Consider the following 14,066-nt stretch of genomic DNA (forward strand, 5'->3'; position numbering starts at 1 on the left):
CCTTTACCACCGTAGTTTAACGCCCTTTTTTAGTTAAGCCGTAATTGACCTTAAGCCAGAACCTAAACCGGCTCTTTTAGCCGGATTTTTTGCCCGAGAGAGGTTGATAAGCCGGTAAGCCGAGAAAATGTGGCCCGAATGACTTCGCTAGTCTGTGTTACGTCACTTTTTAAATTGAGACAGGGTAATATACTTCCTTAATAGTCTGTGTGACGACCTCTTAACTTCTATAAAAAATCTCATTAATTTTCTATATTGGCCAAGAGAATTGGGTTTCGATATTTTTTTATCTGAAAAGGTGTGATTATTCGTCAGCACTCTAGCCACGCCTATTTTGACTAAATTCTACTTGTTTTTTAAGACTAGAGAAATTCTAGTCTGTGTAACGTCACTTTTGAAATTGAGACAGGGGTATATTATGTTTTTGACATAGTCTGTGTAATGACCTTTTAAATCTATAAAAACTCTCATTAATTTCCTATATTGGCCAATAGAATTGGGGTTCAATATTTTTTGTGATCTGAAAAGGTGTGATTTATTCGTCAGCACTCTAGCCACGCCTATTTTGACTAAATTCTACTTGTTTTTTTAAGACTAGAGAAATTCTAGTCTGTGTAACGTCACTTTTGAAATTGAGACAGGGGTATATTATGTTTATGACATAGTCTGTGTAATGACCTTTTAAATCTATAAAAACTCTCATTAATTTCCTATATTGGCCAATAGAATTGGGGTTCAATATTTTTTGTGATCTGAAAAGGTGTGATTTATTCGTCAGCACTCTAGCCACGCCTATTTTGACTAAATTCTACTTGTTTTTTAAGACTAGAGAAATTCTAGTCTGTGTAACGTCACTTTTGAAATTGAGACAGGGGTATATTATGTTTTTAAATAGTCTGTGTAATGACCTTTTAAATTTCAGCTTAAAGCTGCTCTAGTCTGTGTAACGTTCATTTAGGTGTAGGGAAATAAGTTTTTGATAGTCTGTGCAATGACCTGTTGATATAGGACGATTAGTCTTTGAATTATTCCTAGTCTACAATCTAGTCCTAATTGTGATTAGAGTGTGCTTTTTTAATAGTGTCTTGGTTCGTTCTTTAAGAACATCATTCATTATTTAATCCTTAGATTGGTGACACAGATCAAGTTTTCCCGTTCCGTTCATTAATGCTGAGCAGCCAAACAGACTTAACATCAGTGCAGCGTAAGCTAGACGACGCCTTGGCTGCTCTTCCCGAAGTAAAGTTTTTTATTTCGAGCTGCACCGCCGTCTCCACTGTTCTAGAGAAAGCAGACGATTTCATTTTCGGTGTTGCGTACTTCTTGGTGGCGCACAAGTCAACCAGTTTGACGGAAACCAAGATCTATGATCTCGTTTATGATGTCGAGAAACGTGTACAACATACCAAGCACCCCATCAAAACAAGAAACACAAAAAAGATGGGGGAATCAGATGTGCTTTTGGCCAAACTAAAGCAAGTGGTAAAGGTATAAAAATTCAGCTTTGTTCGAGTTCATTGTTTTAATGCTAATAGAAATTACATCGGTTTAACTTTGATATTGTTTATGATAGAAAAATAGTTAACCTAACCGTTAATACTCTTTCATTGCTTTAGGACTACAACTCACAACTGGTCAAGGACAAAGTTCCAAAAGGATATGTTTCCACACGATTGGTATGTTGCTCACCGCAATTGGATTTAAAAATTCGAGAAGCATCACGGCATCTTCAGGAGCAAGGATTTCGTCACCAACACATATCTTTGCTGGGTGAAACTCCAAAATCCTTCGTCCCTGAAAAGGAAACCTCCCAGGGCAAAACCATTGACCAAGTAAGGCGAGTGATGATGAAATTGAACCATCGCATTCATAATGGCGCCATTTTTGAAAAGGAGCCAAACGGTATGTCATGAGATTTTCCTTTCGATTGTCATTTACTAGCTCAAACCTTAGAGGGGGGCTGTCTGCTTTTGCTTTGCTGTTTCTATCTTCAACTTTGCTGATTCTTCTATTTTCTCGTTCTTTAGCAACTTACGCTTTCAAATATCACTCTTCGATTGACGAATATCTCGAGACACTTTGTGCCAATCGAAAATTTGGCGAAAAGATTGACCTTCACAAAGAAAAGATCAGGTCGCACATGGAGGCAGAATTTGTTAAGGTATCAAATTATTGGATTTATCAAATCGTCTTTGAACCTAGATTTCAATTTTGAGAGTGTTATAAGATTTTGAATCGGTTTAATGGTTACTTCTGAAATAAAAAGCACTGTTTAATTTTTCTACTAGGTGTTACCTTCCATCGAGATGGACTACGACTATATAGAAGTTGATGGTGGTTGGTTCTTCAAATTTTCAACAAAGGGCTTTGTAAAGGGACCATTCCATGAAGAGGAGTTTGGGAAAATCGCCCCGAGGTGCTACAAAAACTTCGATTGTAACGCTGAGTGTGATGGTGGATGCTTTGCAACGTCCGTGGAAAACAGTTTTCCAGAATTGAGAGAGCGTGTCAACTTTTTAAACAAATTTTACCAGTGCTTATTGTGCTTCCAGTTCCCACACAAAGTACCACGAATCGTAACGAGTGGTAAGAATAGGTTTACGATTGGAGCGGCGTGAGTTGTGCCAACTTTCTTACTTCCTGAGGATAAACTGTATTTATTCAGGTATTTTTGATTCTGGGGAAATATTCGAGAGGGGATAATGTAATTTTGCATGTTTTGTTTATTCATAGTGTTTCGACTACAGCTCTCAGAATTTTTTTTCTTACCTTTCTTCAGGTAGCAATAACTCTCCGAAAAACATCATGGGCCAACGTTCTTCTTGGGCTTATTCCACACAACAACGTTGCTATACTTAGCAAAGAGAAAACTTTTGGCTCAATGATGATCAATAAAAGAACAGAACTTTTGTTCATTGACGAGTGGGTCTATGAAACAATGGCTCCTGACCAGGTTAGTGTAAATTCTTTCCAATGACTGAATGAATACTAATTATTTTACATCTTACAGCTTATTTCTGTTTAGTTTTTGATATTAGATATGCTGAGGAGACCAAAGTATCTAGCAAAACCTGTCATTGTATGATAACGATTATGGAATTTAGTTATCTTTAACTTATTTTACAGGTCAAATCTATTCTACAAGGTGGTTACTTCAGCCAAGCGGTGAAAAACCAAAAGCCCAGACGAACAAAAATGAATGGTGGCATCTACATCACCTGCCAGGCTATGCCAAAATTTGATTCTATCGACGTGGGTGCCGTGGACTGTCGTGTCCAAGAATTTAAAACACGAAAGCTGGCAACAAAGGACATGACGGCACCAGCATGGATGCTGGAACACTCTTTTGAGTGTTTGATGTGGCTGGTAAACATGCTGGTGATCCATAGAGACCTCATAAAGCCCGAAGAACTTTTTTATGAGCGACCCCATGACGTCAGTGCGGGCGCTAGACTGAATATAGATATGACGGAAGAAAAAGCAAGGCAATTGATAGAGTGCACCGGGTCTACGGACGAGGAAGATGGTGAAATTGAAACAGGTAAACTTTCTGCTTTCAGACGTATGGACTGTAGAAGTGCTCGTTACTTTTTTTTTAATTTTGACCAAATTAAGACGAAGAGGGAGTCAAAAGTAAGGGTATAGGTTTAATACTGTCAAAACTAAAAACCATTTCAAATTATCTTTTTCTCTCTTTTAAGGCTACCATGTTCAAATGTTCAGTCCATTGGGGACCTTGTCCAATGAAACATCACCAGCGACAACACCATCTTCACAAGAAACAGCCTCACCGTTCTTTACAGGTGAGAGCTTTACATGTTGCCTTATTGATCAATTTGATGACTGGTACTTTCTTTGATGGTGTTTGTCTTTGTGTAAACTTTTCGATAAGATTCAACTCACATTATTCATTTGACTGGAATTCTTTCCATTTTGCACCAAATTGAGACACCTAGTCTATATGCAATATTTTAGGATGAATCTGATTCAATTTTTTTCATCTCAAAGGTCAAGAAGGTATGGAGGAAAGAAGCAGTGCCGACGTTGCGAGCACTGTATTCGCCTTCAGTCCACCGCGCGCTCCTTTGACGCCAATGACACCGGTGACGCCGCTTCCAACAACACCAGATTCCTTATGGGATGGTAAGACTACTTTTACGTCATATCTGAAATTTCTATTATTTGATTCTATGATGATCTTTTTTTCTAGCTTGTATTATGTCAATACGTACTTTGTCATTCTATTTCATCTCATTTTACATTTCAGATGATGAGTACTACTCTTGTGACGAGAACAGAGATTCCAGGCTTGGAAATGGCGAGGAAAATGAAAGTGACGGTAAGATTGTTTTCAATTTGCTTTATTTCTTGGCTATTTAATCTGACAAGGTGCACCATTCTATGTCATTTTCCCATATGACAGTCTCAACTTGAAATCTTATTTTCTTATTCTTCCTTTGCAAATTTTCATGTTTTATTTTCAGATTCTGAAATCCGTTTTGTGAAGTCGAATCGGACCAATCACGTTTGTATTTCAAGTGACGACGAAGAACCTGTCAATCCAACAATAGGTATGTGTTTGTTTTAATACTGCAATTTTTGATGATTTAACCTTTCCATCGTCCGCCTAGGATTATTTGATGAAAATAAAATGGGAATTTTCTTTTGTTTTAGTTGAATCCAAGAGTGACATTCGATACATTGAAACGATACTACCGTCAGACATATCAACGTTGGACTTATCTGACATCATTAATTTTTCTGGTGAGAATACTATGAAATCCTATAGCATATAATTGCATCAGGTTTAAAAAGCGTTTCCAATGATACATTTTCTTTTAGATTTAGTGTACACTTGACATTAACTAGTAACTTCTCTTTTGTTTTCCCACACTTATTTCCCATCATTTTCCCAATTTTACAGGTGTTTTGTATGCCTTAGAAACGATTATTTATTTTCTTTCTTTCTTCACTTTTTTAGAAACTGAAAATCGCAAACGGACAATGGAAGCAACGATTGATGAGATTGCAACTCCAAAAGTAAAGAGAATTGCAACTTTGGACTATTTGACAGAATATGACCTACCATCAGAATTTGGTAAGCAATTTACTACTTGATAAAAACTTTACAGAATTTGTTTATGTATGATTGCAGTGATCTGATGGTTATTTACTTGACTTTTAGTTTTAAAGCATTTTATATTTACATTTTTCAGAAAGGAGATCTGTCACCACGTCGGTAACAAATCAAAACAGAGAAATCTTTCAGCTGGTAACACCTGGTAAGTGTTTTTTTTCTTTTCTTTTTAACAATTTCAGTTGACTGGACTCGTCCATTTTGCCATCAAACTACTTGTGGTGATATGGTATGTTGTCATCGTGACGTAGTCACTGACATCCTTTTAAACTTGCCTATTTTTCAATTTCAGCAAAGACGTCTTCACCAGTCCTTCCCTTGAGAGCATTAACCCAGGCACGCCCTTGCTCCAGTTATCCACGCCAGGTTAGTTTGCCATTCATGAAATCAAGCTTTTGTTCAATTTTCTAATCAAACATTGCAATGAATTTGACATACTGAATATTTTTCGGTTAACTTACTGGATTTACAGAAAAATCTGAATCTTATCTTTCCTTTTGTCTTCAGATAAGAATCATCGTGCGTTATACAACACAATCAAAAAGACGTGTGGAGCAACACCTAACGATTTGTTACTGGACTCTTAGTGGACTCTTAACCGTTGCGTTTGATTTAATTTTTTATAGTTTGAAAAATTCAGAATAATTATATTTTCTGTAAAATTAGGAGAAATTTATAACAAGGTACTGTTGCGTTTTTGTCTATTTTCATGTGGGGAAAATGGTAATATTTCTTTTTAGTTACGTTTTGAATGCATTTCACTTCGAATATTCCTTCTACTGGTCTTCAATATAATATATTTGAGTTTTGTAGATCGCATAGAATTTTAGTTTTAATTTATCGTGGGTCAATACTTTGTGTTTTAATGCCTAGTTGTGCTAGGAAAAATGAAAGAAAAATGAAAAAGATTTGACTCGGCTGCTGAATCAGCTGAGAATAATAGAATAAACTTCTTTGTTCTCATTGTTTTCTCTAGTTTTTTTAAAGAACGCAATAGATGTTTCATTCATTTGATTCGTCCTTTAAAAAATGAAATGTAATGCTGTAACAATACTCGTTCCAGTAGCTGCCACGCCCTTTAGAAAGACAATAGATTCAAACAACAGGGAAACAATAGTAGTTTTATGATATTTTCTTCTTGAATAAAATGGACAAAAAGATTTAGTAGACTTGAAAAATTTAATGCTATCTAACAATGAAGAACGACTTTAAAGACTAGAGGTCAATGGAGGTCTTGTCTTACATCACGTGACCTACCATCGAAATAGAACTGCCTTTTGTGAAATAACGAATAATAAAATCGGTCATGCTTTTTTATTTCCATCGATTCGAAGAGGCTGTGAATTTGTTTTTTTCTGGCATTTGTCGTCCGTTTGTCGTCTTTTAACGTGTGATACGACGAAATGATCCATTCCGCTGTAACAATTGGAGATACACCATTACCTGAACAATGAAAAACAAAAAAATTTACTTTAAAGTGACAGTATAAAGAATACTGCAAAACAACCATCTCTCAATAATTCTTTGACGTAAAGTGCAGGTGGTTCAGTAATAAGTTACTTACCAAGTAGAAACCAGAACATGGTGGCGGTATCTCGATCCCCCAAAGGTCTCTTAAAAAACATCAAACGATATTTCTCAGGCCAAAGAGATATCTTGGGCAACAGATCATCAGAAATTAATTCAAACAAGACGACTTGAAGTCGAAAATTTCGCCTACAATTTGAACTACATAGGAAAAAGAAGAAGTAGAGATTGAAGCTAATCTGAAATCTACTTTACATCGAGCCTTGATGAAACAATTTCACAAGAACAACGAGGCTTAAAATCGCTAAAAAAATAAGACCAATTTAAGAACTATTGTTGTTTGATTTTTAAGAACTCTTATAAAGTATACGCTTATAAAAAATAAATATGCTCATATTGTGCGCCGTTCCTTGTTTACTTTGTAAGAACTAATGACCGAAAGGTATGTCACAGTCTATCAAGAGTTATTGATTTGATTCTTATATATTATATGCTTATAAGAAAAATAAATATGCTCATATTGTGCGCCGTCCCTTGTTTACTTTGTAAGAACTAATTACCGAAAGGTAGATCACCATCTATCAAGAGTTATTGATTTGATTCTTATAAAGTAAATGCTTATAAGAAAAATAAATATGCTCATATTGTACGCCAACCCTTGTTTACCTTGTAAGAACTAATTACCGAAGGGTATATCACCGTCTATCAAGAGTTATTGATTTGATTCTTATAAAGTATATGCTTATAAGAAAAATAAATATGCTCATATTGTACGCCAACCCTTGTTTACTTTGTAAGAACTAATTACCGAAAGGTATATCACCGTCCATCAAGAGTTATTGATTTGATTCTTATAAAGTATATGCTTATAAGAAAAATAAATATGCTCATATTGCACGCCAACCCTTGTTTACTTTGTAAGAACTAATTACCGAAAGGTACATCACCATCTATCAAGAGTTATTGGTTTGATTCTTATAAAGTAAATGCTTATAAGAAAAATAAATATGCTCGTATTGTATGCCGTCCCTTGTTTACCTTGTAAGAACTAATTACCGAAAGGGATATCACCGTCCATCAAGAGTTATTGATTTGATTCTTATAAAGTAAATGCTTATAAGAAAAAATAAATATGCTCATATTGTACGCCAACCCTTGTTTACCTTGTAAGAACTAATTACCGAAGGGTATATCACCGTCTATCAAAAGTTATTGATTTGATTCTTATAAAGTATATGCTTATAAGAAAAATAAATATGCTCATATTGTACGCCAACCCTTGTTTACTTTGTAAGAACTAATTACCGAAAGGTATATCACCGTCCATCAAGAGTTATTGATTTGATTCTTATAAAGTATATGCTTATAAGAAAAATAAATATGCTCATATTGCACGCCAACCCTTGTTTACTTTGTAAGAACTAATTACCGAAAGGTACATCACCATCTATCAAGAGTTATTGGTTTGATTCTTATAAAGTATATGCTTATAAGAAAAATAAATATGCTCGTATTGTATGCCGTCCCTTGTTTACCTTGTAAGAACTAATTACCGAAAGGTATATCACCGTCCATCAAGAGTTATTGATTTGATTCTTATAAAGTAAATGCTTATAAGAAAAAATAAATATGCTCATATTGTACGCCGTCCCTTGTTTACTTTCTAAGAACTTATTACCGAAAGGTATATCACCATCTATCAAGAGTTATTGATTTGATTCTTATAAAGTAAATGCTTATAAGAAAAATAAATATGCTCATATTGTATGCCGTCCCTTGTTTACCTTGTAAGGACTAATTACCGAAAGGTATATCACCGTCCATCAAGAGTTATTGATTTGATTCTTATAAAGTAAATGCCTATAAGAAAAATAAATATGCTCATATTGTGCGCTGTCCCTTGTTTACTATGTAAGAACTAATTACCGAAAGATATGTCACCGTCTATCAAGAGTTATTGATTTGATTCTTATAAAGTATATGCTTATAAGAAAAACAAATATGCTCATATTATGCGCTATCCCTTGTTTACTTAGTAAGAACTGATTACCGAAAGGTATATCACCGTCTATCAAGAGTTATTGATTTGATTCTTATAAAGTATATGCTTATAAGAAAATAAAGAAAAAATCAAAACTGTGAAGCTAAAGACACAAAGATATATGACGTAATCCTCGACGTAATCCAAAGAAAACCTGCGAAAATCGTCCGTGGTTATACGAGCGTGTAATTTGTAAATTGATTTTAGTGAGTTCGTCCATCGTATCAAGTACTTTCGTTTTCTAATTTTTTTTCCGCACCGCCGCCGCCGCGAAAGCCTATTGTAATACTTTCGCTATGCGAAATTAATAATTCCTTTCGTATTTGTGTGAATTTTTCTTTGCTAGAAGATTGAACGTAAGCTGTGAAGCCGTCTATCTTTTCTTTAGTTATAGAATCAAATATTGTAACTCGCTCCATGATAGAATTGAGATGAAAATTGATATTGTCAGTCTTCCAAGACGCCTATTTATTTAGTTCCGAAAATTTACCAAATAAAAAGGGAGTCACCTGGGAAAATCTTTTGGATCAAGTGCTTATAAAGAACGAAATATTCTATGGCTTTAAATAATTTCTTTATGCTAATATTCTTCGTTCTTTAAAAACGTTTCTATAAGGTGTTCTTATAAAGAACGAAGTATTCCATTAAAAAATTGTCAAGTTTGAAAGCGAAAGTACTTTGACTCGTCATTCCAACCATCAATATGACGGCTTAACGGCTTACTAACCCCTCTCAGGCAAAAAATCCGGCTTAAGGCTCGGTTTAGGTTCAGGCTTAAATCAAACCCGGCTTAACTAAAAAATGGGCGTTTGGGTGGTAGAGAGGCGCTAACTCATTTTATTTTTTTCAAATTGAACAAGTCCCAAAACGAAAGTGGTGATTTCAAACGAAATGGGCGTTGTCTAAAATAGGCGTGGCCCCTTTATTAGAAACTATTTTCTTTATTGGAAACATGTTGCGTTCTTTAAAAAGATTCATAAGATGTGCTTATAAAGAACGAAATATTCTTTCTTATGTGGAAACTTCTAAGTTTGAAAACGAAAGTATATTTGACTCGTCAATCCAACCATCAAAATGACGGCTTAACGGCTTACTAACCCCTCTCAGGCAAAAAATCCGGCTTAACCTTTAGACACCGCTGTTTTTAAAAACAGCGCGCGCTGCTGCCGCTGTTTTTTTCATGAAAATGGAGGTTTTGCGGAAAATGTCATAAAATCTGAACCGCTAAAGCTTAAGTAAAAAGTAAACCCATTTTGAAAAGCTAAGGATCTATTTTTTCAGATAATACCAAAAAGACGCCTCATCACCCTTTTAAACCTGACTACACAGCCTCAAATCAAAACAGTAAAAATTCCATGTTTACGATTTTTTCACTTTTTTTCTTTTTTTTGACAAATTGAATGAAAAAAGTGGGTACAAAGTAAAGATTGGTCCCAGAAAAATTATTTTGTTTTAGTTTATGTTATAAGCCACCATTGTGTGAAATTTCAGGGCTGAAGAAGCTCATTTCATCTCAGAATCTAAGTTTCGGTGAAGCACACTTTTCCACCAAAATCGACACTCTGGCCACAATAGGTAAATTAAGTGGTCCCGTTGCTCTAAAATTGGCCCTGCACTTACCCTAAGCCTGTAAAATTACTACAATAATCATAACTGACTCTCTATCATGTAAATTCAAGCAATAAAACACCAGAATAGTGGAAAAACTGAGGCAAAACAGCCCTGAGTTGTTGGAGCTAGAGATAGGCATGTATGTCAGGAAATACCCCCTAAAACCCCTTCAAACCACATAGAAACTGCCAATAAAGGTTCTCTATCTCATATAATGATATTTATATGCTGAAACCAAGAAAAAACCAGACATAAACATGACTTTTCAGTCCAAAAATTCATCAAACACCCTCTGTCCACCACTAAAACGATGTTTTGTTGACATTTGAAAAATACACCGACATTGAGTTCCGATATCTCGAGATGTATAAAAGCAGGACCCGTAAAATTTTTAAAAAATGAACCTTCACCCCTATCCTGTCTGCTAAATTTTACAGAGTAGAAAAATTCAAACTGGTCTTTATTTTATTAAACTTTGAAAGGACCCCAGTATCAAAACGTACGTGGTACGTCTCTCGGCCTGTATATATGACGTACGTGGTACGTCTCTCGGCGGCTAAAGGTTAAGGCTCGGTTTAGGTTCAGGCTTAAATCAAACCCGGCTTAACTAAAAAATGGGCGTTTGGGTGGTAGAGAGGCGCTAACTCATTTTATTTTTTTCAAATTGAACAAGTCCCAAAACGAAAGTGGTGATTTCAAACGAATTGGGCGTTGTCTAAAATAGGCGTGGCCCCTTTATTAGAAACTATTTTCTTTATTGGAAACATGTTGCGTTCTTTAAAAAGATTCATAAGATGTGCTTATAAAGAACGAAATATTCTTTCCTATGTGGAAACTTCTAAGTTTGAAAACGAAAGTATATTTGACTCGTCAATCCAACCATCAAAATGACGGCTTAACGGCTTACTAACCCCTCTCAGGCAAAAAATCCGGCTTAAGGCTCGGTTTAGGTTCAGGCTTAAATTAAATCCGGCTTAACTAAAAAATGGGCGTTTGGATGGTAGAAAGGCGTTAACTCATTTTATTTTTTTCAAATTGAACAAGTCCCAAAACGAAAGTGGTGATTTCAAACGAAATGGGCGTTGTCTAAAATAGGCGTGGCCCCTTTATTAGAAACTATTTTCTTTATTGGAAACATGTTGCGTTCTTTAAAAAGATTCATAAGATGTGCTTATAAAGAACGAAATATTCTTTCTTATGTGGAAACTTCTAAGTTTGAAAACGAAAGTATATTTGACTCGTCAATCCAACCATCAAAATGACGGCTTAACGGCTTACTAACCCCTCTCAGGCAAAAAATCCGGCTTAAGGCTCGGTTTAGGTTCAGGCTTAAATCAAACCCGGCTTAACTAAAAAATGGGCGTTTGGGTGGTAGAGAGGCGCTAACTCATTTTATTTTTTTCAAATTGAACAAGTCCCAAAACGAAAGTGGTGATTTCAAACGAATTGGGCGTTGTCTAAAATAGGCGTGGCCCCTTTATTAGAAACTACTTTCTTTATTGGAAACATGTTGCGTTCTTTAAAAAGATTCATAAGATGTGCTTATAAAGAACGAAATATTCTTTCCTATGTGGAAACTTCTAAGTTTGAAAACGAAAGTATATTTGACTCGTCAATCCAACCATCAAAATGACGGCTTAACGGCTTACTAACCCCTCTCAGGCAAAAAATCCGGCTTAAGGCTCGGTTTAGGTTCAGGCTTAAATTAAATCCGGCTTAACTAAAAAATGGGCGTTTGGATGGTAGAGAGGCGTTAACTCATTTTATTTTTTTCAAATTGAACAAGTCCCAAAACGAAAGTGGTGATTTCAAACGAATTGGGCGTTGTCTAAAATAGGCGTGGCCCCTTTATTAGAAACTATTTTCTTTATTGGAAACATGTTGCGTTCTTTAAAAAGATTCACAAGATGTGCTTATAAAGAACGAAATATTCTTTCCTATGTGGAAACTTCTAAGTTTGAAAACGAAAGTATATTTGACTCGTCAATCCAACCATCAAAATGACGGCTTAACGGCTTACTAACCCCTCTCAGGCAAAAAATCCGGCTTAAGGCTCGGTTTAGGTTCAGGCTTAAATTAAATCCGGCTTAACTAAAAAATGGGCGTTTGGGTGGTAGAAAGGCGTTAACTCATTTTATTTTTTTCAAATTGAACAAGTCCCAAAACGAAAGTGGTGATTTCAAACGAATTGGGCGTTGTCTAAAATAGGCGTGGCCCCTTTATTAGAAACTATTTTCTTTATTGGAAACATGTTGCGTTCTTTAAAAAGATTCATAAGATGTGCTTATAAAGAACGAAATATTCTTTCCTATGTGGAAACTTCTAAGTTTGAAAACGAAAGTATATTTGACTCGTCAATCCAACCATCAAAATGACGGCTTAACGGCTTACTAACCTTTCTCAGGCAAAAAATCCGGCTTAAGGCTCGGTTTAGGTTCAGGCTTAAATCAAACCCGGCTTAACTAAAAAATGGGCGTTTGGGTGGTAGAGAGGCGTTAACTCATTTTTTTTTTTTCAAATTGAACAAGTCCCAAAACGAAAGTGGTGACTTGAAACGAATTGGGCGTTGTCTAAAATAGGCGTGGCCCCTTTATTAGAAACTATTTTCTTTATTGAAGGTTTAGCATACAGATATAATTCCATTGACGGTTCAGGCCCAGAGGGGTAAATTAACTTTAAAAAATGAACAAAAATTTTCAAAGTTTGAAATCGAAAGTGTTTACTAAATTTTTTTATCTCCAAAATGTGACGGCTTTACGGCTTATAAGCTCTTTCAAGCAAATTATACGGCGCAACCCTCGGTTTAGCATACGGATATAATTCCATTGACGGTTTAAGTCCATTGTGAGGCGTGAATTTGGCCTTGTACCAGCTATCTTAAAAAGGTTCAAACAATGAAATGAGAGTCATCTTTTTTAAAAGTTACTTTTTATTTACAATATTTACAGAAAATTTCACTTCAGTTCCTTCTTCAACTTCAATCGTTGCCTTTATGTTGATATTATGTTGTTTTCTTGGCGGAGTTTTGTTTGTTTCGGCTTTTTCTTCTTTGTCGTCATCGCTGATTTCGATAACTTCTTTGATGGGTTTTTGTTGTGAGTTTCGCTGTTCCTCGATAGCTGGTAAAAAATGAAGAAGAATAGACAAGAATTTTTCATATGAAGCTCTGAAAATAATCTTCGTCTTGTTATTAAATGGCTGATTTTTGCTATCCCCTCTTTTCAGTTTTAGCATAAAATTATCAAATTGAATGGAGGTTTAATTGTTAAAAATGGATAAAACTCACCTCTTAATTGATCCACAAGCGTGCCTTGTGAAAAGCATAGCACGTCTCTTTCGAAAAGTGCTGAAATGGCACGTTGATGTTGACTATTTGACATATTGCTGGTTATTCTATTGGTGATATTCTTACTGTTTGATAATCTGGGCGTTGTATTTATAGTCCAGATTAGACAATACCTATTACAATCTACTATACAAAACTATTGTTCCTATAGTGACAAATTAATGGCCATACCACTGCCTTATCGATTCCCCTAACACCAGCCCACAGCTTAACCCACGGCTTATATCTCACGGCTAAGCCGTTCACTTTTTATAAGAAATTAAAATTTCAAACAGAAATTTGAAACGGAAAAAATTTCTTCAATCAGCGCAAAGCAAAGTAGAGTCTAAAATGTGTTTCAATTATTTGGACATTTAAAGTTAGTGGTTCAAATAGAAAATATTCAAAAACTTGGAATTTTTTTC

General features: G+C 35.3%; 2 protein-coding genes across 2 annotated transcripts; both read left to right on the top strand.

Annotated features, from left to right (window-relative positions):
• Nucleotides 1–1,085: 1,085 nt before the first annotated feature.
• LOC136799611 (uncharacterized) lies at nt 1,086–2,618 on the top strand. The gene is made up of 4 exons (XM_067056334.1): nt 1,086–1,488; nt 1,617–1,902; nt 2,028–2,161; nt 2,289–2,618. The coding sequence occupies exons 1-4, from the start codon at nt 1,168–1,170 to the stop codon at nt 2,616–2,618; spliced, it is 1,071 nt and encodes a 356-aa protein (XP_066912435.1). The 5' UTR covers nt 1,086–1,167.
• A 167-nt stretch (nt 2,619–2,785) lies between these two features.
• Nucleotides 2,786–6,290, top strand: LOC136799446 (uncharacterized). The gene is made up of 11 exons (XM_067056151.1): nt 2,786–2,953; nt 3,127–3,541; nt 3,702–3,803; nt 4,009–4,143; nt 4,268–4,339; nt 4,485–4,571; nt 4,675–4,764; nt 4,982–5,098; nt 5,217–5,282; nt 5,430–5,503; nt 5,645–6,290. The coding sequence occupies exons 1-11, from the start codon at nt 2,882–2,884 to the stop codon at nt 5,780–5,782; spliced, it is 1,368 nt and encodes a 455-aa protein (XP_066912252.1). The 5' UTR covers nt 2,786–2,881; the 3' UTR covers nt 5,783–6,290.
• Nucleotides 6,291–14,066: the final 7,776 nt, after the last annotated feature.

This window comes from Clytia hemisphaerica, unplaced genomic scaffold (assembly GCF_902728285.1).
Source record: "Clytia hemisphaerica strain Z4C2 unplaced genomic scaffold, Clytia hemisphaerica genome assembly, whole genome shotgun sequence".
Lineage (NCBI taxonomy): Eukaryota > Metazoa > Cnidaria > Hydrozoa > Leptothecata > Clytiidae > Clytia > Clytia hemisphaerica.